We start from the raw sequence: 26072 nt of genomic DNA, 5'->3' as shown, positions 1-26072 counted from the left end.
TGATGGCTCCCAAGAAGAACGCACCCAAGAAGAACACTCCCAGCTCGTGAAATATTATTCTTACCAAGATATTTCCCTTGTACAACTGAGTTTATTTCTCGTGGAGCCATATTTGCAAGGACGGCAAAGTCCGTGACCCTCGGGGGTCAATACAAGACGTTGTCAAGGCTTCCACCCAGTGAGAAGGACTACCGTCAGGTCATGAATGATGTCACGATGTTGGCTTGTCAATTGATTGGCGAAGGCCAGAAGTTGCATATGTTTTTGACAACTTTTCTTATGAACTAACTCCTTTTTTTGTTATTTTTAGGCAAAGAGATGGAACAAACCAGAGCTCCTGACCTCCGTACTACCTTCCAAGCCGAGAAAATCGGCTAGGGCCCCTCGTGAAGAGGCCCAGATTTACGAAGAAGGCCCCTTCGGCAGTAGGAAATGCCTCAAAATCCCCTGCTAAGGGGAAAGGCATGAGCTCGATAGCTCCGGTGTCTTCTATTATAGCTAGGATTCCTCCTCCTCCTCCTCCGCCACCTCGGTTCGCGCCTCCTCGGGATCAAGTAATACAAGCTGATCCTCCAGCTCCCCTTGCCCCAGCTGCGACCATCCGAATACCAGTAGATCCCCAAGATATAGAGAAAATCTTTGAAGCCTTTCGAGGGATCCTTTATGAGATAGCGAGCCACATGGTGGGGCACGCCTATAAAGCCAGCTCGAGAGACTTGAGGACTATCGAGGAGCGAAGCCTGGAGAACGTCCTGGAGTCAGCCCTGGGGATGAACCTTACAGTAAGTTATCCTTCCTTGGTGACATCTTTCTTTTTATTGCGTCTAAGGATATATCTGACCTGCCTTGTTATTTTGCAGTCTACCCTAGCTCAATATCGCAGTATAGCCCGGGCTAGGGCTATAAATGATGAGCTCCAGGCCAAAGTAAATGCCGCCAAGACTTCCCTGATAGCTGCTCAAGAAGGCGAGCAGGCCGCCAAAGCTGCCTTTGCGGTTGCCCAAAAGAGCGAGTATGATGCCAAGTTTGCCCTCACCTCGTCCCAGGAAAGCGAGCAGGCTACAAAGATTGCCTTGGTTGCCCTCCAAGTTCAAACTACACAACTCCAGGCCAAGGTTGATGAAGCCAAAGCAAAACTGCTCGAGGCCGAGGTTGCATTCAAAGAAGAGAAGGCGGCCTCATTTTCGTCCATGGAGGATATGTTATACCATTGTTGGGCCTTTAACCAGGATGGGAACTTTTCTTTGAAAAATTCAAGGCTCGGATTTTGCAAGAACCGTCAGAAACGGGGGATGCTTCTGCAGCGGGCGAGCAAGATGGCGAGGAGGTTACATCCTCAGAGAGACCTGGAGGAGCTCAGTGACATCCTTTTTCCTTTGTTTTTTGTTTTTCTTTGGGGGGGTTTGTAAACAATTGCCCTTGGGCTCAGTTCGAGGTTTTCCTCCTCGGGATAATGTTATTTTCAATTTATATATCTAACTTTTTATCTATTTATCCTTCCTTTATTATCTCTCATGTTTATGACTCCATAGACTTGTACATTCGAGATTTTAGGAATTGAATTTTAGATCGAGATAGTTATTTTGAGCTCGGTTATATCCAAACTTTATGTATTGATTTATATCATACCTGTTAAGAATCAGACCTTGAACTCGGTTATATCCGGGATTTTAAATAATTTCAACTTAGTTCATGTTAAGTTTATTGATAATTCGAGCTTTAAAAAGCCCTTGATTTTAAACAATTTTCCCAACTTTCCAAGTTTTGAACCTGATTGCATCCAGGGTTTTAAATGATTAAACTGAGTTTATGCTAGATTTATTGACATCTCGAGCTCTTAAAAAGCATCGAATACTCAATTTTCCATGCTTCTATGTTTTGGACCTGGTTGTATCTAGGGTTTTAAATAATTTAAACTTAGTTCGTGCTAGGTTTATTGACATCTCGAGCTCTTAAAGAGCTGTTGAATAATCAATTTTCCAAGCTTCTAAGTTTCGAATCTAGTTGTATCCAGGGTTTTAAATTTTCAACTTATCCAGCAATCTTACCCTGACCCATCTTGGGTTATTCTTGGGTTATATGCCCCCCAAGTAACCAAAATGTAGAAACGTTCTTGGTTGCTTTTACAAACATTAAATATGCGAGCTGATACAACCTTAACAAGAAAAATTATTTAAAAATCCATCTATTATTTAATCAAATGGCTTTTATACTTAAGCCTTACATGGATGATGGTACTACTAGTAATACTTTTTTAAATGCATGGAGTTCCAGGTCCATGGGACTATTTCTCCATCCAGCCAAGCTATCTTGAAATTTCCTTCATGCAAAACTTCCACGATCTGATATGGTCCTTCCCAGTTCGGGCCCAACACACCGTCCTTGGGATCCTTATTCGCCAGAAAGACTCTTTGGAGAACTAGGTCGCCCAATCCGAAACTACGCCATTATAGTAACGAGTGATTTTTTGTTGATAATGGGTGAGTTGTAACTACAAATCCGCTCGTTTCTCATCAATTAGGTAGAGAGATGTGTTAAGTAATTCGTCATTCCGTGTCTGGCTAAATTTCCTTTGCCTGTGAATGGTCGACTAGATTGATGGCCTCGCTTCCAAAAGTCAAGGAGAAAGGTGTGTGTCCCGTGGAGGTTCTGTGAGAAGTTCGGTATGCCCAAAGTACTTGCGGGAGCTGTTCGGGCCATACTCATTTGACCTCATCTAACCTCTTCTTAAGGCTCGTCTTTAAGGTTTTATTCACAGCCTTGACCTGTCCATTGGCCTGTGGATACGCTACTGAGGAGAAGCTCTTAATAACGCCGTATTTTCACAGAAGTTAGTGAAAATATCACTGTCGAACTGTGTCCCATTGTCTGACACGATCTTTTTAGGAAGCCCAAACCGAAATACAATATTTTTCACCACAAAGTCCAGGACTTTCTTTGAAGTGATGGTTGCTAAAGGCTTAGCTTTTACCCACTTCGTGAAATAATTAATTGCCACCACCGCGTAGCGAACTCCTCCTTTACCGATAGGTAAGGACCCTATTAGGTCAATTCCCCACACCGCAAATGGCCACAGGGATGAGATCATCGTTAGCTCGACTGGATCAGCTCGGGCGACTATGGCGAAGTGCTGGCATTTATCACATTTCTGAACATGCGAGATGGATTCTTTTGTTAAGGTGGGCCAAAAATAGCCCTACCTCAATATTTTCAATGCTAGGTTTTGCCCCCTAACATGATCTCCACAAAAGCCTTCATGCACTTCCTGCAAAATGGTTTTAGCCTCCTCGGGCAGAACACACCATAGGAGAGGCAATGAATGACCACGTTAGTACAATGTCCCATCCACTATCACATACCTCGGAGCTTGATATAGTATTTTCCTTGCATCCTTTCTTTCCTCGGGTAGCCTTCCAGTTATGAGTTATTCCATTATGGGGCCATCCAGGTCGGTCTTGTGTCGATCATCTTGACCTCTACCGTTTTTTCTGTCACGCTCGAACACTCCAAGAACTCGACTGGCACTACATTCAAGGTCTCAGCTTCTTTGGTGGTGGCAAACCTTGCCAAAGTGTTAGCATTATAATTATGCTCGCGAGGTATCTGTTCAACAATACTGTACTCAAATTCGGATAGCTCCCCCTTCACCTTAGCTAGGTAAGCTTCCATCTTGGTGCCTCGAGCTTGATACTCTCCCAACACCTGATTAACCACGAGATGTGAGTTGTTATAGCACTGGACGGCCTTCACTTTGAGCTCCTTCGCCACTCTCAGTCCAGCTAGTAAGGCCTCATATTCGGCTTCGTTGCTAGACTCTTCAAATCTGAATCTTAGAGCTGTATGGAATTGAGGCCCTTCTGGGGAGATTAATATGATCCCAGCTCCTGATCTATTCTCGTTCGATGATCCATTTACGAATATTTTCCACAACTCTTGCACCGGTTCCTTCAACAACTCCTCTTGGAATTTGGTGCATTCAGCCACAAAATCAGCAAGGGCCTGACTTTTGATTGAGGTTCATGGTACATACAATATCTCGAACTAGCTGAGTTCAACTGCCCATTTTAAAAGACGTCCCGACGTTTCAAATTTTTGCAACACCTGCCTTAAAGGTTGGTCGGTCATGACGTTGATTAAATGGGACTAAAAATATGGCCGGAGCTTCCTGGATGCCAATATCAGACAAAATGCGATCTTTTCAATCAGTGGATACCATGATTCAGCCCCAAGAAGTCTTTTGCTTATATAATACACTGGTTTTTTAGCACAGTCTTCTTCTCGAACTAGCACGGCACTGACTGCATTTTCTGTCACGGCCAAATAAAGGAATAGAGGTTCTCCAGACATAGGCTTAGACAATACTAGGGGTTCGGCCAAGTGCGTTTTTAGGTCGAGGAATGCCTGCTCACATTCCTCAGTCCATTCAAATTTCTTGTTTCCTCTGAGCAAGTTATAGAATGGCAAGCACTTGTCAGTGGATTTTGAAATAAAACGATTCAAAGCTGCCATATTTCCAGTCAGGCTTTGAACTTCTTTACACGACCTGGGCAAGGGCATTTCTAACAATGATCTGATTTTATCAGGATTCGCCTCTATCCCCCTCGTATTGACTATGAATCCCAAAAAATTTCCCGGTGCCACTCCGAAAGTACACTTCTGGGGATTCACCCTCATATCATACCTCCTTAAGATCTCAAATCATTCTTTCAGATCGAATATATGGTTATCAGAAATCTTGGATTTGACAAGCATATCATCAACATACAGTTCCATATTTCTCCCAATCTGATCAGCAAACATTTTGTTGACTAGTCGCTAATATGTAGCTCCGGCATTTTTCAGCCCGAAGGGCATGACTTTATAACAGTATACGTTACTTGGGGTCATGAAGCTAGTATGCTCTTGGTCCACAGGATTCATTGCGATCTGGTTATATCCATAATACACATCCATGAAGGACATGAGCTCGTGACCTGCCGTGGCATCTACCAACTGATCAATCCTTGGCAGTGGAAAGCAATCCTTGGGGCAAGCTTTGTTCAGGTTGAAGAAATCGATGCAAGTCCTCCATTTCCCGTTTGGCTTTGGGACCAGCACGGGATTGGCAACCTAGATCGGGTATTTTGCTTCACAAATAAACCCACACTTTAACAGTCGAGCTACTTCTTCTTCCAATGCTTCAGCTCGGACTGTTCCCAAATGCCTTTGTTTTTGGGATTTTGCAGGCATGTTCTTGTCTAGGTTTAGAGTGTGCATGATCACACACAGGCTTATTCCCACCATGTCCTCGTGACCAAGCGAAGACGTCCAGATTCTTTTGTAAGAAATTAACCAGCTCCTTCTTCCTTTCATCATCAAGATTTTTCCCAATCTTAACAACTCTTTAAGCTTCTTTGGGGTCTATACTTACTTCCTCGAGCTCCTCAATGGCTTGGAGCTCTGACTTGTCTTCGCCCATTCGTGGGCCAATGTCATCACATGGGACAACGTCGCTATCCTGTGCTTCTTGAGGTTCTTCCGTCCCACAAGTAACTTCCACTTCTTGGGACTCCTCACCTCTGTTACTTATGGCCATAGCTTGTTGCCTAGGTTGTGATTTTCCCTTCATAGAAATTCTATAGCATTCCCTGGCAGCGAGTTGATCGCCTCTGACGGTGCATATTCCCGCAGGCGAGGGGAACTTGATTGCTAGGTGGTGGATAGAATTTATGGCTTCAAATGCCATCAACGTAGAACGGCCCAAAATCGCATTGTATGCAGCTGGGCAATCGATTACCACGAACTCAAGCAGCTTGGAGACAGTTCGTGAACCTTCACCCAATGTTACCACTAATTCGATCGTTCTGATGACAGCCGACCCTTCACCAAAATACCCATATAGAATCATTGAGGTCTCCTTCAGCTCAGTTACAAACAACCCCATTTTTTCCAAGGTGGACCTAAAAAGTAGATTCACAGAACTCCCACTATCTACTAGTGTCCTCCGTACTCTCCGGTTAGCGAGCTGAATGGTTACGACCAAAGGATCGTTGTGTGGGAACTGGACATGGCTAGCATCTTCTTCTGTAAAAATGATTGGTTGTTTTTCCAATCGCTGTTGTTTCAATAACCGTTGTTCTGGGACGAATTCCACTCCGTTGTGGGATTTCAGTTCATTAATATACCTCTTCTGGGCTCCTCTGCTCGTGCCTGCCTGATGAGGTCCTCCCGAAATGGTGGTTATATATCCTCCTATTATCGGAGGAGGATCGTCCTGATTCGGTTGAGCTCTGGCTTGATTCATTGGAGCTTCAGGAGATGGCGGAGGGTTTTTTCCAGTGGGCTGACTAGTGACCACTCGATTTTGGGCGTATTGGGCCAAAGGTCCTGCCCTGATGAGAGTCTCAATCTCATCCTTCAGCTATCTACAGCCATCAGTGTTATGACCAATATCATTGTGGAATCGGCAGAATTTCAAAGGAACTCTCTTCGCTCTTTGGTTTTTCAATGGTTCTGGCTTCTTCCATGGAAGGCAAGTATAATTGGCTTGGAAGATGTGCTCCCTAGTATCCGTGAGGTCGGTATAGGTTGCGTAAACAGGCTTGAATTTCTCCCTGGACTTATTTTTCTTTTTTCCGCTCTGGTCGCCCTCACCATTTCCCTTCCCCTTGTTATTTCCCCCTTAGTTATTATGGATAACGGTTTGAGCCGTACCTGCAACATATGTCACCGCTCCAACGGGCTGGACATGGATCTGGCTGGTTCCTGCAACAAAAGCTCGCGCCTCTTCCAGGTTAACCCATCTTTGAGCTCGTGCCAAGAACTTGTCCACACTATTAACTCCTTTTCTCTGTAATTCTTGCCACAGGTCGCCTCCAACAAGGATTCATGTCCTCATTTCCATGAGCTTGGAGCTGTCGTTGGCATCTCTAGCTCGTGTAGCGACATTAGCAAACCTACTTAGATATGCCTTCAATGATTTGTCTGATTGCTGCTTTACATTGGCTAATGAATCAACCTTAACCCGAGCTGTCTGGGAAGCCCTGAATGCTCTCTTGAAATCAGCAGAAAATTTCTTCCACGAGCTAATTGAATGCCTCTTGTACTGTTTAAACCACTGCCTGGCTGGCCCAATCAGATTTGAGGGGAATAAAATGCACCTTAGATCGAGTCTGACGTTGTGGGCCATCATCATGGTGTTAAACATCCCAAGATGATCAGACGGATCCCCATCTCCGTCAAACTTTGACAAGTGTGGCATTCTGAAGCCCACCAAATATGTGGTCGCTGCACTATTTGGAGAGAAAAGCTCGAGCTCATCCTTTGAGTCACAATCATCTTTATCTTTTCCATTTAAAATCTTCTTCATTTGCTCCTCCATCTGAGCTAACCTCTCGAGAGTTTGGTCCCTGGTCCCTAGGTTATTTTGGGGCTATTCAACAGCTCTCATCCTATCGTACGTGTTTGATGGGTTATTGTCCCTCCAAGCTTGAGCTTGGTTTTGTGGGGCATTTCCATTATCACGTACTTCGGAAGGGCCTCCCTCTTGACGAGTATAACTAACACCCTCATCTCAAGCTGAATTTCTTCTCTGCGAATTCAGGCGATCATGTAGATCAGGCTGTGGATCGTATCGAGGGCTTTGTGCCGAACTTAGATGATTTCTTAGATTTCCCTCGGACCTACCACTTCGACGACTTTCAGTCCAATAACTTCCATTTTCAAAGCTTACAGCTCGCGGTTGAGGCCAAGAATCTGGATTTTTGACACGTGTCTGTGGGGCATAGGTATGGGCAGACGGAGGAGGATTTCTCCTGCTGTCTCCATAAGCAGGAATGTCCCGTGTAGGACGAGGTGATGTTGGATGTCTAATAGGTGACGAGGATGCCTTACTGGCAAGGCAATCCTTGTCCCATCAGGGCGAACTAAACTGGCCCGCCTCTGTTCTGTCCCATTATATCTATCCATCTGCGCCTGACGATCCGATCGTGACATAGGAGGGTTTGCTGGAACATTTTGTCTCTGTGAGCCTGTCCCAGCCCCTCCTCATGGGTGCTCATGGGCGTTCATAGGTGCTTGTGAAGGAGGCACCGAACTTGGGGTCGCGGTTCTAACCGATCGACTGACATGTTGATGACCCCTATGAGGGCCATTGGGTTGAGCATTTTGGCGATCTCGCGTTGTAGGCACAGAGCTTGGGGTGGCAGATCTGACTGACCGACTTGGTTTGGATCGGTTATTCCTGTGGGACTTATGAGACCCACTTTGCCTCTTTCTGACATTAACGTCAGTTGCCAGAGGGGGTAACAGGGCCAAAACATCCTCAATTTGCATGTTTCCCTTAGAAAGATGGCTTCTTAACTGTATATTTTCCAACTCAACTGCAGTTAAGTAATTTGGGTTTGGATTCGGTGGAAATGACGCCAAACTTCCAGTATCGTCGTGACCTGTCGGTTGCTTTCCTAGACGTTGCTGGACTTCAGGGTCATGCTCATTTAAAACAGCGGTATGATGGGCCTCCTGCCCACTAAATTGTTCTATCTCATTGTCGTGCATTAAGCGAGTGAGCACCATGATGATATTTGATTGGGATTTTGATGAAAAACACTAATTTCCCTCTCAATGAAAGCACCAAACTGTTGACCCGATTTTTCGCCAACAGTGTATTAAGAAATAATAAGGTAGATTAGTGCTTAGTAATAAACCGTAATGAAAAATGAAATGAATTCACAAGAACACAAATCTTTTACGTGGTTCAGTGGTTAAAATCCACCTAGTCCACGAGTCTATATTATTGTTGTTTTTCTCTCTATTTTGGCAGAGTTTCATTATTACAGAATAATCGTCCCTTTTTCCTATCCAATATTCTCAGTATTTATAGAGAAATTCCATGGACAGGTTCGGGTAACTGCGTGAGTCAATCACGAGTTTACATATTTATTACATTTAATACAAACAATTCCCATTTATACTGGGATATGATTTGATCACAAAATAAATGGTCTCCTAATATCTGGGACATTAGATATAACAGGCTAGTCATAAATAATCGTATAAAATAATCCGAGTCTTTGGGGATCTGCGGATACGCAATATATCAAAGATACCACGAGTTGAGTATCTATTCTAGCTCGTACTTTGACAACTGTTTGAATATTCTGAGCTCATGCTTCACAACCTTCATGTTTGTAGCTCAGGTTAAACCCAGGACGCCTAACACCACACGTACCCATGTGAAACTGGAGTTGCTTATGTGGATAATAAGCAAATATCATTCCCTTGGTTATTTCTCCGTATATTTATTTGTCAGCTATATCTAAACTGAGTGAATGACTCGAGCTAAAATTAAGGGTACAACAGCCCTAATTTACTTGATAGTGCTAAAATAATTATAGGCTATTGGATAACCTATGATTGGCCTAATCAGCAGCCCAAGATTACCAATAGGTGCTTGGAATGATTCAATGGCCCAAAGAGTTTCAACCCTTTGGTGTTGTTTTATGTTCAACAATGTAGTCGGGGTGTCTCAGATCTATGTTCAACAATGTGGTGAAAGTTTAATCTTGGCGTTTAATATACCATATTACAAATTGGATGAAAATATTTTTTGTTGTAAGATTGGAGAGTTCCAACTTAAAATTAATTGGTTAACCATTTTTTATATAAGGTTATTGTATTTCCTTATTATATGTCAAACTATTTCTAATACTTATAGTGTCTATAGTTTACTTAGATAACGCGTGTTTTATATATATGTTTGGAAGTATATAGTAGGGATTAAATGAAAGTAATTTGATGAGTGTAATTTATGCACTCAAAAATCATTTTTTATTCTTGTTTTGTCTTGTTTTCCTTAAGGTTTTGGTTGGATTTGATGCATTTCCTTTGAGTGTGTAGGAATGACTTTAATGATGATTTTGTGATCATTCGGGATCATCAAACCAAATTTTAACTATGTTCCTATCATTTTCTTAGAGAGCTTGTGGAACACAAATTTGTAGATCTCTTTCTCAGCTTTCTAAAACATAATGAATCATCGCATTTGGAATTTAGATGAAAAATTTATGCATGTTTGACTGAGGAAGGTCGAGTCAGGAGGAAAAAATTAGAATCAGGGGATGCATGACCTGATAAGCTGCGACGCATCACCTATTGCGCCACCAAAGTCGAGATTTTTGTATTTTCACACATTTTTCACTCAAATTAATCCTAGGTCGGTCAAGGACGGTTATAGAGGCTATATGGCGCACCTAAAAGACTTATAAAAGGAAGACGAAACATAATTGGAAGGGAGAAACACTTTTGGAAGATTGAAGAAGCGAATCAAATTCGTTTCGACGGAGTTCTTTTATAGTTCTTCATATTTCTTCTTTACTTCTTTTATCATCCAGATATTAAACAATATTTTGAGATTATGACCCACATCATGAGTGGGTAGTTTTCTTATTTGTTACGGTGTAGATGGATCTCATGTTATGATTCTAGTTTTATGATTTCATGCAAAGTTTATTTTAGTCCAATATTGCTCTTATGTTGTACTTTGATTCATTGATGCTATATTTATGATTTATATAATTTGATGCATTATATGATTTTAATTAGGGTTGTATTTTGATTGTGAAAATTATTACTCGAGAGGGGAACATGTAAATAATCCAACCGCAAGTAGAGCAACTTAGGTTGTGTGAGATCGAGAGATAAGCATATATCTAGGTAGACGAAATAGTTCTAGATTTTGAAATCGAGAGGTGGAATATTTAGAATTGTTTCTGGAGTTGAATTTAATGAAGATGTGGATAAATGGTTGTATAGAGATATAGGTCAGTTATCACTTACACATTCTTTATACGGCACTCGAGATATGGTATAGAGATAAACAATACTCTAGGTTCTTGAAAATATTAGATTGACTTAGGCACACATCTCAATGACCGAAATTAGAATTATTAAAGAGTGAAGTTGAAACATTAACTGATCTTATCTTGAGTTTTTCTATTTAGTTATTTATTTTCTAAAATTCATATTTTCTTTGAAGTTTTCATAAATTTTTTAAAATTGATTACTTAGATAAAATTAAGATTTAATAATCGCTGTACTTAATTTATTTAATTGATTTTAATGATTGAGGGACGACATCAATCTCTTAACTATTTTATTACTTGTTCAATTTGTGCACTTGTCAACCTATATTATTTATTTTTCGCAATATAATTATACATTAATTTTTTAATGATACACATCATGTGTATATTCATAGATGCCAAATGATATGGAAGATTTTTGTATACAAACTCTCTTTCCTTTTCTCTTTTCTCTTGTAAGGTATTTCTTGGATATTGACAGTGACATTGTCTAGAAGCTGAGCCAGTGGTCTTTAGAGCTATCCGTTACTTTATTGAATTCTTAACACCTTTTCGAGGTAATTAGGCAGAGGTAACGATCCTATAAGAATCAACCCGTGTTTTTTTTTTTTTTAAATGAGAATCAACAAATGTTTACTGTTGTAATTATTACCACTTACTAATATAGTACTACTTATAAATTGTTGGCTGTGATGTAATACTAGTGATAGTGAGAAGAAACAATGACGGTCTCTCAATCAATGGAACTGATTGTGATATTCTAGTGAACAATTCTTACGTACAAATTATCATCAAATACATAAATATATATATAATATCATCAATTGAGTAATCAAGTACCAAACTAATAAGAACATAAGACCCTTGTATATATATGTGTTTACAAATTGCATTAATATAATTATTTGAGAATACAATAATACATATTTATATAGCAATTAACTTCCGAATATATATTATGCCTATTAATTCTCACACCTTAGTAAGTATTAGCTAAATTTTTCAATAACAAAATAAACACGCACAAACGAGACAGTCAAAAACTGAAGATGACAAACCTTACATCTCTAAGAAAAACAACATATATCACAACCATTAATTCACCATATCTCTAGTACTAGCTAGCTAGCTAGAGAGTAGCAAATACGTACTACTTGAATAAAATCTCACAAACCTCTATAATAATAAATTTTTGTTTATTCAATATTCTTATTAATTATATATTAAATATATCTAAAGTCATTAAATTAGTTGACCTTCCTGCAATCGGTACGAATCTGACCATTGGTCCCTGTTAGCGGGCTGAGTTGCCCCATTTTGATCATGGCATTGGCGAAATCCTTATAGAACTCATCAGCATCTTCACTGTAAGTGGTGACCAGAGAATCTGTAGAGCCCCCACTAAAGAGTTGCTGATCCGAATGCAAGAGCCCCTTGTTCTTCACCAAATTCTTGTAATAACCATTATCAAATATAACATGGCTTGTGGCGTCAAGTGAAGAAAGGTTGTCATCATCAGCTGTGCTTGAACTGCAGTTGGTTTTCAACGATGTTGCCAATGAAGAATCGATGTTCGTCTCATTGTAGATTCGGTTTCGAAACATAACGCACCTAGCTTCGCCTGTAGTATGAGCTCCTGCAGATTATGTTTAAGTTCGAAATGTAATTATATAATAAGAATCCTGCAACGCAAGCAACTAAACCAACATATCAAAGTAATTTATTATACCTGAAAGCGCTACCAGTTCTTTTTCGGTAAATCCCTTCAGTGAGAAAGTAGTTATGAGATCATCAAGATCCAATATTGAAGATGGGAGTTGGGTATTTGCCGCAGTGAAACTTGCATTTGTCGAGTCTCTTCTTCCTAACTCAACCTTCCAAGAAGGGCCCCCCAACTAAAGAAAATCGAAATAATATTAGATATATAATCATGTATATAACCACTTGTATGAAAACTTAATTATCTATACTTACTGCAACAACAGAATCACGAGCTGCAACGGCTAGTATATCTGCACAAGAAACGACCTCAGGGCAAATACTTTCGAGTTTAGACTTTATAGTGTCAATTACATCGTAACCTCTCACGGAGTCTACATTTGGCGCTGATGTCTTCTCTCCGTTGATGCTTGAAGTGTCATCTAATAGAATAGATGCATCACAACCCTGCATATATCAAAATCAATATAAAACTAATGAGTTACAGTTTCATCTAATTAAGTTACAAACATGTTTAAACATGCATGCATGTGAATGTCCTTTGTAAAAACTTGTCCATATGAGAAGTTCCCACATAAGCAAAGCTTAAAGTTTTCCTACAATTGTATAATTAAGGAAAGATGTGAACGTTTTTATATGTGTGCTACTATTTCTTTTTTTTTCTTTTTTTCTTTTTTTTGAAGTTTGGCACATTTGAGATAATTAAGATTGTATAAAGATAATAAGAACTTGCATTAACGAAGCAATCGTGGAAGTGAAGGCGGAGCAAGGACGCCCCCATTCGGTGTTCCTTGACGACGGCCTTTATGACGGCAGCTTTGATGGTGGAGAGCGCTTTGGAGCATGTTGAGTTGTAGAAATCTGTGGACAACTGAGCAGAAGCCATTTTGAAGTTGAGAAGTACTACTAGGAAGAGAAATAAGCATAGTGACCTTTTAAAGGAAATGGGTGAGTGTAGTGAGTTCAACGCCATTTCGAAAAGAGTACTGTATGCCAATATATGGAGCTTGATTTCTATGTTTGGATGAAGATTACCAGGCTATATATAGACTTGCCAAGGCAAAATTATTTACTTGTATATGTGCGAGTGTTTGACAGTTATACAATTCCAATATATTATTAAAGTACAGTGCTTTAAGAAGTCAAAGCTTATGAGATTGCTTCTTCTTTTTCTTCTCTTTTTTTTTAAATTAGTAAAAATAGCCTTCAGATCATCAACCTAACCCCAATATCATTCTAGTGTAGGGAAACCAAAATTTCATGTGGTATTAGTCAAGATACGACTATGTACTGTGTCATTTGTGTGAACATATTTGGCATGGGAATCTACTTAGTCAAATTTTATTATTAGTATTATTATATATAATTTATGTCACGGTTGTGGTTACCCTTAGCATTTTCATTATTAAGCTTTATTAATTTGTAAGGAAAATCTTTATGCAAGTGCCCCAAACTTTAGAATCTTCCCTCATTGAATAGAAAAAGGACTGGCCAACTGGACATAATTAAAAGAATTAAATTCAATTATATGGGATTGCAAAGTCTAAGTTGTTCAGATTAACCATTAATTCTTATATGAAGTTCGTTTATCCACGCGATAGGTTTATATTCAGAGTTCTCGGCTCTCTTTTGAGTGTTTCTATTTGACGTATTTCGTAGGAATGTTAGTATAAAATGTTGCATAAAAATTACTAAATAATTTTTTTTACAGCAAAATTTATTAAGTAGTCTAATATGCTACACTTAAGTGTAACTTTTTTTTTTTTGTAAAATGCTATATTTTACACCAATTTTATTTTAGTTTTGATTAATTAATAAAAATCTAAAAATATACATTTCTAACTTTTTAAAATTACTTAAAAACTGTTTGAAAAATAAAAAATAATTTAAAATTTCTAATATGAAAAAATTATTTGATTTTACTTTAAATTTTAGAAAATTATACAAGAATTAAAACTTAGTTTAATTAAAATAAAATAATTTTGGATTAATTACATCCTTCAACAAAATTTGAATTTATTTACAAAAATCACTTATAAATATTTATTTACACATATATAGGAATCCATACCTTAAAACAAGTTCTTTTATTGTTATTTTTTCTCTTTCTTGAAATCTATTTATTTCTCTTTTATCTCTTTTCTCCAAAACTTAAAAATAAAATTATGGTCACACCGCTACTCGTTTGGGCTCACAGGTAGTACCATCACAACCTACTCTTTAATGTGGTCATTTTGATATATGGGAAGCATGGATTTTTTTCGCCGTTGCCGGAGAAGATGACGGGAATTAAAAGTAACATTTTTGTTTATTTTATATTTGGTTAACAAAAAAAATCTTTGATGTATTTAAGAAAAAAAAAAAACCCATGTAGTTGCTTTCTAATTTTGTTAAACAAAAATTCATAATAAAAAACCAAAATGTGTATTTTTTTTATAAAACAAAATTAACTTCTAAGTTTATTTTTTATTTGATTAATAAAAGAAACACTATTATTTACATGTAAATTACATTAATGACTAAAACGTGAATTAAAACTTTTCATTAAAAAAAGGTTATTATATAGTATACTAAAAATAACTTTTGATGATAAGCTATATAGTAATTTGTTATACTTTATTGTAACTCATTAGTTCCCAAAACAAGTTTGAAGGTAACGTAAAATTATCTCAAATAATAAGACACTTTAATGTAACCTAAAAAAAACTAATCAGTATATTAAGATAAAAAAAGTTTCAACAAATAAATTTTGAAGGTAACCAAAATGTATATGAAATAATATATTTTAAAAATAAAAAAAAATTTATGAAAAAGTAATCAACTGGTAACTCATCACCATTATAAGTAACCAAAATGTTATTTTTGAAAACCCAAAAAAATGAGAAATTTAAGATTTCGGAAATGTTTCCAATTCAGAAATATTACTTTTGAAATACAGTATTTTTTTATGATGTGGCAATGTATTTTTGTAAATAAATAAATTATGTAAGTAATTTTTGTAATTATTTTATCATATATGTATAAAATTGTAAAGATCCCAATAATTTTTTCATGTTAAAACTTTTAAATTATTTTTTATTTTTAAAATAGATTTCAAATTATTTTTTTAATATTAGAAATATATATATTGTTAAGATTTTATTAATTAATTAAAACTAAAAATAAAGTTGGTGTGAAATGTGGTTTTTGCAATATTTAGGGACTTAAGTACAACTTTTTAGACAATTTACTAAATTTTGTTGTAAAAAAATTACTGAGTGACTTGTAACTTTTTAGACTATTAATTGATTTTGGCCAAAAATAATTCCAGATAAAATAATCATTATGAAGCTAAGCTAGTGATTACCTCTTTGTTCTTCCTCTTGTAATGTCAAATTTTTTAAATCCATGCAAGAAATATATATTAATATATAATGGCTTGTTTAATTACCATTGGATTATTGTAGAGTTTGGTTTACTCGCAACTATAGTACTCTATTCTTGACTAAAATGCCCTCGCATTATACTTTTTTCCACTTCTGAGTTACAAAGTTGACATTCAATCAAAACACGCATGCTAATGATTTCAATTCAAAGAATGAATAATAGGTACAACACAATTATCAGACTGAGAAAATGAATATACAATTAGAAATAGATGATATGTACAGAACGGAGGTAGAATCATTTTTCAGGAGGGTCAAAAATAAAAATATTTTTTAAAAAATTAAAAAATTATTAGAAAGGGACTAAACATGTAATTTTTGAAAAAACAAATAGGAATAATAATTAAAAGACATTTTATAAAAAAAGAATTCCAAAACTTTGGCGTCCTTCACGAGCCTTCACTCCGTATGTAGTAGAGTCGTCCCTGAATGCACAAAACTCTACAAAATATTATATCTAAAATTCTACCAAACTTGGTAGTTTATCCTTTCAAATTAAAACCCTTCATTCTATCTTCGTTTGATATAATAACAAATTAATGCAATATTTACCTGAGAAATTTTAGATGTTTAAGAAAATCACTTGGCACAACATAATCACACTAGAACAAATAAAATCCGCACTAATCGAAAATAACCTAGAAAAAATTCTCGTAGATAGAAAGATATCGTGAAACTTTACATATATTTTTAGCACTTATAGAAAAATAAATTATCCCTTCAAGAAAAATAAATTAAATAGTCAAGTTCAAAAGAGTAATATTTATTAATATATATATATACATACTCTAAATATTTTTCTTTAGGCCATGGTTTCCATTCTGGATACTATACAAATGCCGTATCCATTAACTATTAACCATGTAAAGTAGCATATATTTTCACTTCAGTGCGCTAGAAAGAAAGAGGAGCAGAGGTTTTCAAACCAATTATAAAGCTGAAAAGCAAAGAAAGAATTTCTAAACAATTTTGTAGCCAATAAAACATAAATAAATGGCCAAGATTATAAGAGTATCTGCAGTGCTAGAACTACTACAGTTGCCAAAGGCTCAAGTAGTTCATGACATACGTTTTTTATAAATTTTTATATGAAGGTTGCTATAAGAGATAGTGGCAACGTTGCACAGTACTTAAAAAAAACTAATAATTTTTTATAACTTGTGTATATTTGGCAACTAATGGTGTTAATACCATTAGAGATACCCAAAAAAAATGGGGTGATGGCTACATAAAAGGGCATCATCCTTGCTCTACTTTATTTAGATCATTAAATTCGATAACTAAAGTCTAGTTCGTATTTATTTTTTATTATACTGAATTTCTTCACCATAGGAGTAATAACATCCTAAACTGAAACTCTTTCCCTAATTTTAGCAGGGAACAAATTTAACACTAATAGGGCCCTGAATAGTAACTTTCACTGAATCCTGTCTTTTCTTTCTTTCTTGTCTTTAATATATCCTTATCCTACCACTTAAAAATAATCACTTTATTTCAAATAATAATTAATTAATTATATAAAATAAAATTTAACTATTTAGAAAAGTTATATTAACCCTCCAAAATATGATAAAGACTCCTACTTTTTTCAAATATTTCCTATTACATAAATGACTAAAATATACTATTTTAAATCATTAATTATATTTATAAATTTTTAATTTATGGAACAAGATATATTTAATTTGAAGTGTATATAGACATTTAAGGGTACAAATATTGCTCTCTTTTTAAATGCTCTTACATAAAGAAGACCGAAAAGGACGATCTCAATCAAAGAAATTAGATCGGGTGCCTCTTATTCTATACCGAGATTTATAATGAATGTTTTCATTATACTCTTTCTCTACACAAAATGTCCAGGTTTGATGTAATAAATTAAACTTTATTAATTGCAATTCCCAAGAGTCAAACCCATGTATGTGGGATGGCGTAAGAAGCAATACAACCATCAAATCCAACTATATTTATTGTTGGTCAATGTTGGGAAAACTTATACAGGATCTTAATTATTTTCATGTAAATCATATATTTCACACATTAACATAAGACAACCTAGAACATGTTTCTATAATTGAATTCAAATAGAAATAATAATAAGAACACTTACATTATACGCAGCGGAATGTATTAGTCATTCCTTCAGTTTCTCTAACCCTTGTATCATTTCTGTCGCAGGGTATCACCAAGAAACTTAACCGATCTTCAAATTTCTTCACAATCTTCCAAAGTATCCTTAGAATCACCTAGACTAGAGTGAGCAATTCTCAGAACATGAGATAGATACAAAGAGAAGAAGAATAGAAGAGAATATTGAGGCTTAGAAAAGGACTTATGTTGTAGAGAGAATCTAAAACCTAGAGCATCAACAATAGATCTTCTGATCTTCTCAAAACAAGTGATTCAAAAAATATGATTTCAACTCTCACTTAGCATTCCTTTTATAGGTTCAATTAGGTCATTTATTTTAATTAAAAAATTAATAAAATGATATATATATCAACCATTAGGTCGAAATTCTTTTGGGCTTTAGGCCCGTGAAATTTCTCATTTAATTATAAGCTCATTGGACTTAAAATCAAAGCATGTATTATTTTCTATTGATTAATTAATTAAATAATTATTTAAATTCTTTATCAAATTAATTATTTATAATTTGAACCTTGATTTAAACTTATTTATTAATTTATGCACCAATTTGTCTTAATAAATCTGCCCTAAAATCTATTTTCTTCTCTAAATTGTATAACTCTGTGAAACTATCCAAAATTCACCTGGCCAACTTTGATAATTCTAATTGATAATTAAATCAATTAATTGAGACTATCTAGATGATTTTATCCAAGGTAAAGTGGGGACCATAGGCCTATGAAATCAAGCTCCAATAAGTTATCATAAATTTAACAAATAAATTTACTAACTTATTAATTCATCGTTACTCCACTTAAGACTCAGAATTGCACTCTTGAATTCATAGAACGCTCTATAACCAATATAGATACGTTATTAATTATTCATTGTTACAACCATAGTTGTCACTCAATCCTCTATAGATGGTCTACAATGAGATGGGACTAAAATATCGTTTTACCTTTCATTGTATTTTATCCTTAAAACACTTAGTTCCTTGTAAATGATATTTCAGTAAACTAATATTAATTACTGAAATGAGATCCCTATCATTTAGCACCTTGAACCAAATTAAAAGGAAATCATCGTTTTACTTCTTCATCATAAGTTATAGATGTTCATATCTATGATTAACACTCTCACTCAATTATACTACCAAGTTCCCAAGATGTAAGTATGGGCTAGTCCGTAGGGTAAGCTGGTAACGAACAAGTCAAAGAGCTCAAATAATACAATCAATTAGAATATTAACCACTCAGAATTAAGATTGAATTGACTTATGGTCAACTATATGATATGACTTGAATAGATTATAACGGTATGTTTACTTATCCTATCTATTGTCAATATCGGTCAAGTCCGATGTAACAAATGCATCCAATCTTGTCTACTTTGCTAATGTTCTGGAAAGAACATAACACTACAATGTGTAAGTAGATCATATCGTAAATTGGTAAGTCAGTGTAAATCATGTGCACTGACTAATCTTAAGACTAACTTATGTTTGAACATATAATCATATTTATATTCCACTGTGATTACGTCACTATAAATACGATTAGCTATATGATCCGGATATTTAATAGAAGTTTATATTAAGCAACACTACAAGAAAAAATATTTCTGATAACTCTCAAAAAGTGTTATCAAATGTATTTTATAACACTTTAGCAAGTGTTAAGTCTGCCCATGTTATTAAAAGTCTCGCCATTTAATTACATTTTCAAGATGTAATCTAATTATCTTTAATTACAATTTAAGATGTAATCTTATCATCATTAATTACATTTTCAAGATATAATCTTACTATCTTTAATTATATTTTCAAGATGTAATCTAATTATCTTTAATTACATTTTCAAGATGTAATCTTACACTCTTTAATTACATTTTCAAGATGTAATCTAATTATCTTTAATTACATTTTCAAGATGTAATCTTATTACCTTAATTACATTTTCAAAATGTAATCAAATTATTTTAAATTACATTTATTTGATAAAGTAATCTATTATTTGTCCCAATAATGTAATTAGAATTTGATAAAGTCTAATGTATTTTTTTTGTATCAACCAAAATATCCAATACATGTGTCCCAAATGATAAAAATTCAAGTGCAAAATACCATAATAAAAGTTCATGCTTAGAAGTAGTATGTCTATTGAGTCTAATAAAAGGCAAATTGTAACATTTGTCCAATACTATCTCTTTATTAATTGCAAGCATCCAAGTCTCGAGTGGCTATCTTCATCATCTAGATAACATAGAGAGAAAAAATGCAATAAGAAAACAAAACTCATGTTATTATCATAAGCAATACGCATATCAGTTGGTTGATATTTATCTAAAAGTAAATCGGTATAGCATAACCTCTATTTTTCAATAAATCCTAAATTTTAAAATCTGCAATTAAATCTCAAATTTTCATAGAACAGTTCCAGAAACAATATGATACAACTCATTATTACATGTAAGATCAACATTTACCTCATTATAACTTTATCGGCGAGCCAAGCAATAACACTCCCAACACTTTTTTCGATACTAGTTATCCCTAAAAAAGTGCAATAAGAAAACAAAACTCACATGTTATCTTCTTAACCAATAAGCATAATAGTCGGATGCTATGTAAAAAAGATAATCAGCAACATAACAGCTACTTTTTAATAAATCCTAAATTTTGAAACCTCCAATTAAATCTCAGATATTCACAGAACAGTTCCAAAAACAATATGACACAACTCATTATAATATGTAAAATTAATATTTACCTCATTGTGACTTTGTTGGCTGGCCAAGCAATAACACTTCCTACACTTTCTTCTATACAAGTTATCCCTGAAGTAGGTCTCCACAAAAATGCATCAGGCTCTCTTGCAAAATCAACACCAACATTCATGGAAAGTGGTCCAATAGGGACATCAAGAACTAAATCTTTTGGATCATTTGAAATGAAATATCCATAAGCAACAATATCCCTAGAACCATTCCAATCCATAGCTGCCACTTTTTCCTTCAACTCTTTATAATCATTTTCCATTCTAATTATATGACCATCTTTCCCAGATGCAATTGCCAACTTTGTTTTAGTAACTCATTTGCCATAAGCTCTCAAATAGCAACTTTTTTCAGGACCTATTATAAAAAAAAATTGACAGCATAATAACTATTTTTCAATAAATCTCAAACTATAAAACCTGCAATTAAACATTAGATTTTTAAGATCAATCTTTACCTCGGGATATTCCTTATTAATTCAAATGCTACGGTTTCACTTATGCTTTAAAGGTGCAAGAGAGTCGTTCTCTTTTCATTCTTTATCCTTGAAAGCTTTCTTTTCTTTTCATTAGCCATGGGTGTCATCGTGTCAACCTATGCAAAAGAAAAAAATATCATACATCACTTTGGAGTCAAATTAATATCGATGTACAAATGAGATTAAGATAAATAACCAATAGAATAAAATTGAAATGTAAACTCAAAAAATTTCACCATAATTGAAATACAATCTCAAAATTTCTACATAATTGAAATACCATATCGTGCTGAACATTTTAATCAAGAGCCAGAACTTCACAAACATGCTTAATATATCTGAGAGTTGCATCTTCTTTGTTTGGCATTATTAGAGAGATGTAGCATCCCTGCAGATACATACTTCTTTTTCTGATTTACTCAATTCCTTCATATGAGAGTGGTATCACTGACGATTCCAAAAAATTTCTCGGCGAAGTAAGGTTTGATCTGTAACACAAACAAAATCAAGAAAATTAAGTTATTAATTAAATGCCACACACAGAATTAGAGACGACAAAAATTGGGCCTTAGAAAACTTTTATCATCATTGTGCCAATCCTTTAATATTCCATTTGATGAGACTCGAAATTCTGAGCTGCTGCAATATTAAATGACAGTGTGCTTGAGCTGCCATCTTGCAAAAATGCTCTAATTGCATGTTGCTTTTTTGCGTAGTTCAAGGATTTATAATGATATTGAGACACAATGAAAATGAAATAATCACACTAAGTATGATAAGAGTAACATGCGTGCTTGAAAAGAATAACACGTAACTATATCAGGTGAGAAACTTCTTAGTTTAAATGGGAAACAACACAATCCTAATTAATGGAAACATGGTACAATAGTATCATAGTTTAGGTCTATATTTTCACATGAGAGCACAAGTTACAACTACAAGCATAATGATCAATTAATTTTATGATAAAAAAGTTGAGCTCAGCTTGACTTTGAAACTAAATGAGTTAATAGCAAAAAAGTTACCAGAATGTAAAATGGGCTTCACCTGAAGAAAAGAACATAGATGAAGCAAGAAGTAAGTGCCCAAATTGCTTCAAAGAACTATGGGGCCTATTCTTTCAGAATGATTGGAAGAGACTTACAGTTTTGTAAAGTTGAAATATAGGGGAGCCTACCAGTAGTACTCCAAGGCATTCAGTATTAGTGTAGGTGCTTCTTAGAATAATCTGCAAGTATGATTGTTTAACGCCCAAACGCGACTTCCACTTAACGGTATTCGTAATATAGATGGGCAGTCGATTCCACAAGGAGACAACGAAATAAAGTTAATCAATAAATAAAGTTAAGAGATAAGTAATATAAAGAAAATAGAACAAGTGATTTTTTTTTTTTTTTAGATTTAAAGATTAGAAATAAAGATAGAATAAAGTGTGATGTAACAATAGGTAACAAGTAGGAAGGATCAAGAGTCACCAATATGCATACTTATTTATTTGGATCTTTGATTCACAAAAATTACACAAATGGATAGTTCACATCTCAACTATTCATTTGGAAGATTAACATTGAAGCACAAATATATTTTACAGAAATGTATTCAAGTGATTATTATTCTTTACTATGGAATGATGAGATAAATCTTATGAGAAATCTAAAAATGACATTATACCATTGGCAATAATGCAATAAATGATTGGACATAAAACCTAACACAAATATTACTTTTACTATTTATAAAATAGATAGAAAGAGCATGACTAATTCTATATAGATTTTAGCAAAAGTAAATATATATGAATAAGATGGAGAAAATGATAAAAATATTATCTATATTATTTTCACTAATTTGATAATACATAGAAAGTGCATGACAAAATCGATATACTATTAGTAAACATAAATATAGATAATAAGATGAAGAAGTACAGATGAAAGAAAATAAATCACTAAAATATATAAACTTTAAGCACATGGTGAATCAAAAATATCAAACAAAGTCATAGTGCATATAGGATCATCCTAACCTTCCTAAGAAGGTTAGCCTATTATGCTAGACATTCTCATGAAATTTTAGAGAGAAAATATGAGAAATAAGACTAAAATTTGATAGAGTTTTGCTACCTAAAATTACATAGAAAATGTGAAGAAAGAGTATCCATTTATAGAGGGAGAAAATGATTAAAAAGAAATTAAACAACAATTTGGGGTTTACAAAATAAATCTGAAATATTAATAATAAAATATGATTTTGAAAAATCAAATTTTATTATAAATATTAACCTAGTTATTTTGGTGTATGGTCAATATGCCATTTTTCTAAAGCAGGAAAAAAGATGAGCTTTAAAACTCAAAATGACAATTTTGCAAGGCCCAATACCCATAAAACATGGGTTGAAGGTGGCTGGTGGCACAAAAGGGTTTTGACACATTCCCAGCCAATAGGGAAGTGCCACGTCGACAAGTGGGGCTGAAGGAAAATGGCTGCTGGGGTGTTGGGCCTTCGTTTGGGGTGCTGGGCGTTCAGATGCGTTGGGCCTGCTGGGATTTGGGCGTGAGAGGCTGCTGGAGAGTTGATGCAAGGTGCTGGGCTTGGAGACTACGTTGGGCCTTTGTGGATGCTGAGAGGTTGAAGGGCAGCTTGGAGGTTGATGTGGCGTCAGGCGGTTGGCTAAAGAAGGTTGAGCGCAGACAGCTAGCGCTTCAGGGGGCGCGCCACGTGGCACGCTGGGTGAAAGGATACCAAGCGGGCCTGGGGCATTTGGGCCTAATTGTGGGCTTCTTCACTTCAAAAATATCACATTTCATTTTCTTTCTTCAATTTTATTCATTTCTTTTTTCTTTGTTTTCAAGTGTCAAAAATACAAATTAAATCCTACAAAATAAAACAAACTAAATTAAAATTAAATATTTTCATTTATAAATTTAATCATATTAATTTGATAAAAATATTAATTAAAACTTAATTTATTTTGACTATTAAAATCAATAAATGTGTATTTTTGGGCACTAATGATAAAATACACAATAATTGTTTTCGCAATGAAATATGAAAAAGAATCTGATTTTAATGCTAGGAAAGACACCACTTTTCAGTAACAAGATAGAGTAGAAAACAGAGAAAGAAACATAAGCATAAGTTATAAAAATAAATAAGATATCAGATAAATTCAGGGGAATGTACGGAACATCTTACAAAATATACATATACATACACGTGTCTTTGTGATTATTATTGACCCACACTTTCTAAAGTGATAATAACAAATAAAGCAGAAGCATTGTTTGGTTTTTGCATTTTATAGAGAGTTTCTCTGCTTTGTTTTGTTTTTTTCTAAAATATAGAACACACACTCTCCATATATATACATATATGTATATTGAACAAAAATACACCACCAAAAAAAAAAATACAGACTCAAGACACTTTACCTCAAAGCTAAAAACCACTTCTTAAATTAGCAGTAATCATTCTGTATATTCACAAAGTCGTGTCAGCTACATATCCTATATCATATTCAACTACATATTCAAATTACTCCATATATTCACAAAGGTGTGTCAGCTACATATCCTATATTATATTCAACTACATATTCAAAGCTCAAAACCATTTATCTGTTTCATCTTGTTGCTTCCTCAACTATTACTTTATCTCCAAGTCAATATATCTTTGAGATATTTTATCAAACAGTTTTCTTGCATTGTAAATACAACAATTTTCAGAATATAACTTAAACAAAGAACTCCCAAAAAAATACACCTACTTCCAATCCTATTAATTAATCTAACTTTCTCATGCTCACATTTTATCAAAATTAGACTATTCAAACAATGGAACTAATTTCAATTACATTTAAGGATATCAATCAAAATCCAATAAGAAAAATGAAATTGTTACCTCGTGCTCCCGAACAAGAATCTAAAGATCCTTAATAATCAATCTAACACATATGAAACAATGAAATGTAGAGCAGAGCAATTAGGCCTCTTGTGAGCAAGGTATCAATGACTAAAAATTCAATCTCTATGGTGAAATTGAATTATAGATAGTTAGGGATTTAGCTACTTGCCATATTATATTAACAAAACTCTAATGCGCTGAATCCAAAACTTAAAATGACATAAACAGAGAATAGTGATTAATTTAAAATTTAAAGTCAAAGAACACAATATATATCAAATTCGTCGAGAAGCCTCGTCGATCTTCTGAGAACAAAGTTGTGAAAAGCTTCATCAACCTCCCAAAATATCAAAATTGTTGGCTGAAGTACTTACCCATGCCAAGGAGAGCATCAAATTGTGAGAGTGATGGCGAAGTGGTGTAGAGCGATGAGGAGAAATGGGAGAGAGAGCAGAGACGAGAAATGGGAGAGAGAAACGGAAAACGGGAAATGAAAAATTCATTTTTTTTCTTTAATGAAATTAGAAATTGTTTTTATAAACGTTATTACAAAATTACTTTATTTAATATTTTATGTATTAAATAGGAAAATTGTTGTCGGCAAATAATCATGAAAATAAAACATGTGAGCAAAGTGATTGACAAAGTCAAAAAATGATTTCTACTTATTTATTGATAATAAAATAAGATTACAAAGAAATTGGGTTTTAATTAGGGCATAAAACTCTAACAAACTCTCACTTTCACTAATTGAAACTAATGCCTTAAATCTACTAATCTCATTTCATTCATATGCTT

The 26072-nt window shown here is 34.7% G+C and overlaps 1 protein-coding gene and 1 long non-coding RNA gene across 2 annotated transcripts; both read right to left on the bottom strand.

Moving 5' to 3' along the window:
* Nucleotides 1-11686: 11686 nt before the first annotated feature.
* On the bottom strand, nucleotides 11687-13604 carry LOC133792791 (cationic peroxidase 1-like). Its single transcript, XM_062230736.1, has 4 exons — nucleotides 13294-13604; nucleotides 12816-13007; nucleotides 12571-12736; nucleotides 11687-12477 (listed from the first exon to the last, which is right to left on the bottom strand). The coding sequence occupies exons 1-4, from the start codon at nucleotides 13531-13533 to the stop codon at nucleotides 12089-12091; spliced, it is 987 nt and encodes a 328-aa protein (XP_062086720.1). The 5' UTR covers nucleotides 13534-13604; the 3' UTR covers nucleotides 11687-12088.
* A 6575-nt stretch (nucleotides 13605-20179) lies between these two features.
* Nucleotides 20180-25755, bottom strand: LOC133792792 (uncharacterized). The gene is made up of 6 exons (XR_009874277.1): nucleotides 25649-25755; nucleotides 22419-22599; nucleotides 21652-21859; nucleotides 20887-21487; nucleotides 20603-20669; nucleotides 20180-20369 (listed from the first exon to the last, which is right to left on the bottom strand). It is a non-coding gene; the product is annotated as an uncharacterized LOC133792792 (long non-coding RNA).
* Nucleotides 25756-26072: the final 317 nt, after the last annotated feature.

This window comes from Humulus lupulus, chromosome 7 (genome assembly GCF_963169125.1).
Source record: "Humulus lupulus chromosome 7, drHumLupu1.1, whole genome shotgun sequence".
Classification (NCBI taxonomy): Eukaryota; Viridiplantae; Streptophyta; class Magnoliopsida; order Rosales; family Cannabaceae; genus Humulus; species Humulus lupulus.
The sequence above is the reverse complement of the archived record's forward strand: the minus strand, read 5'-3'. Positions and strand labels throughout refer to the sequence as shown.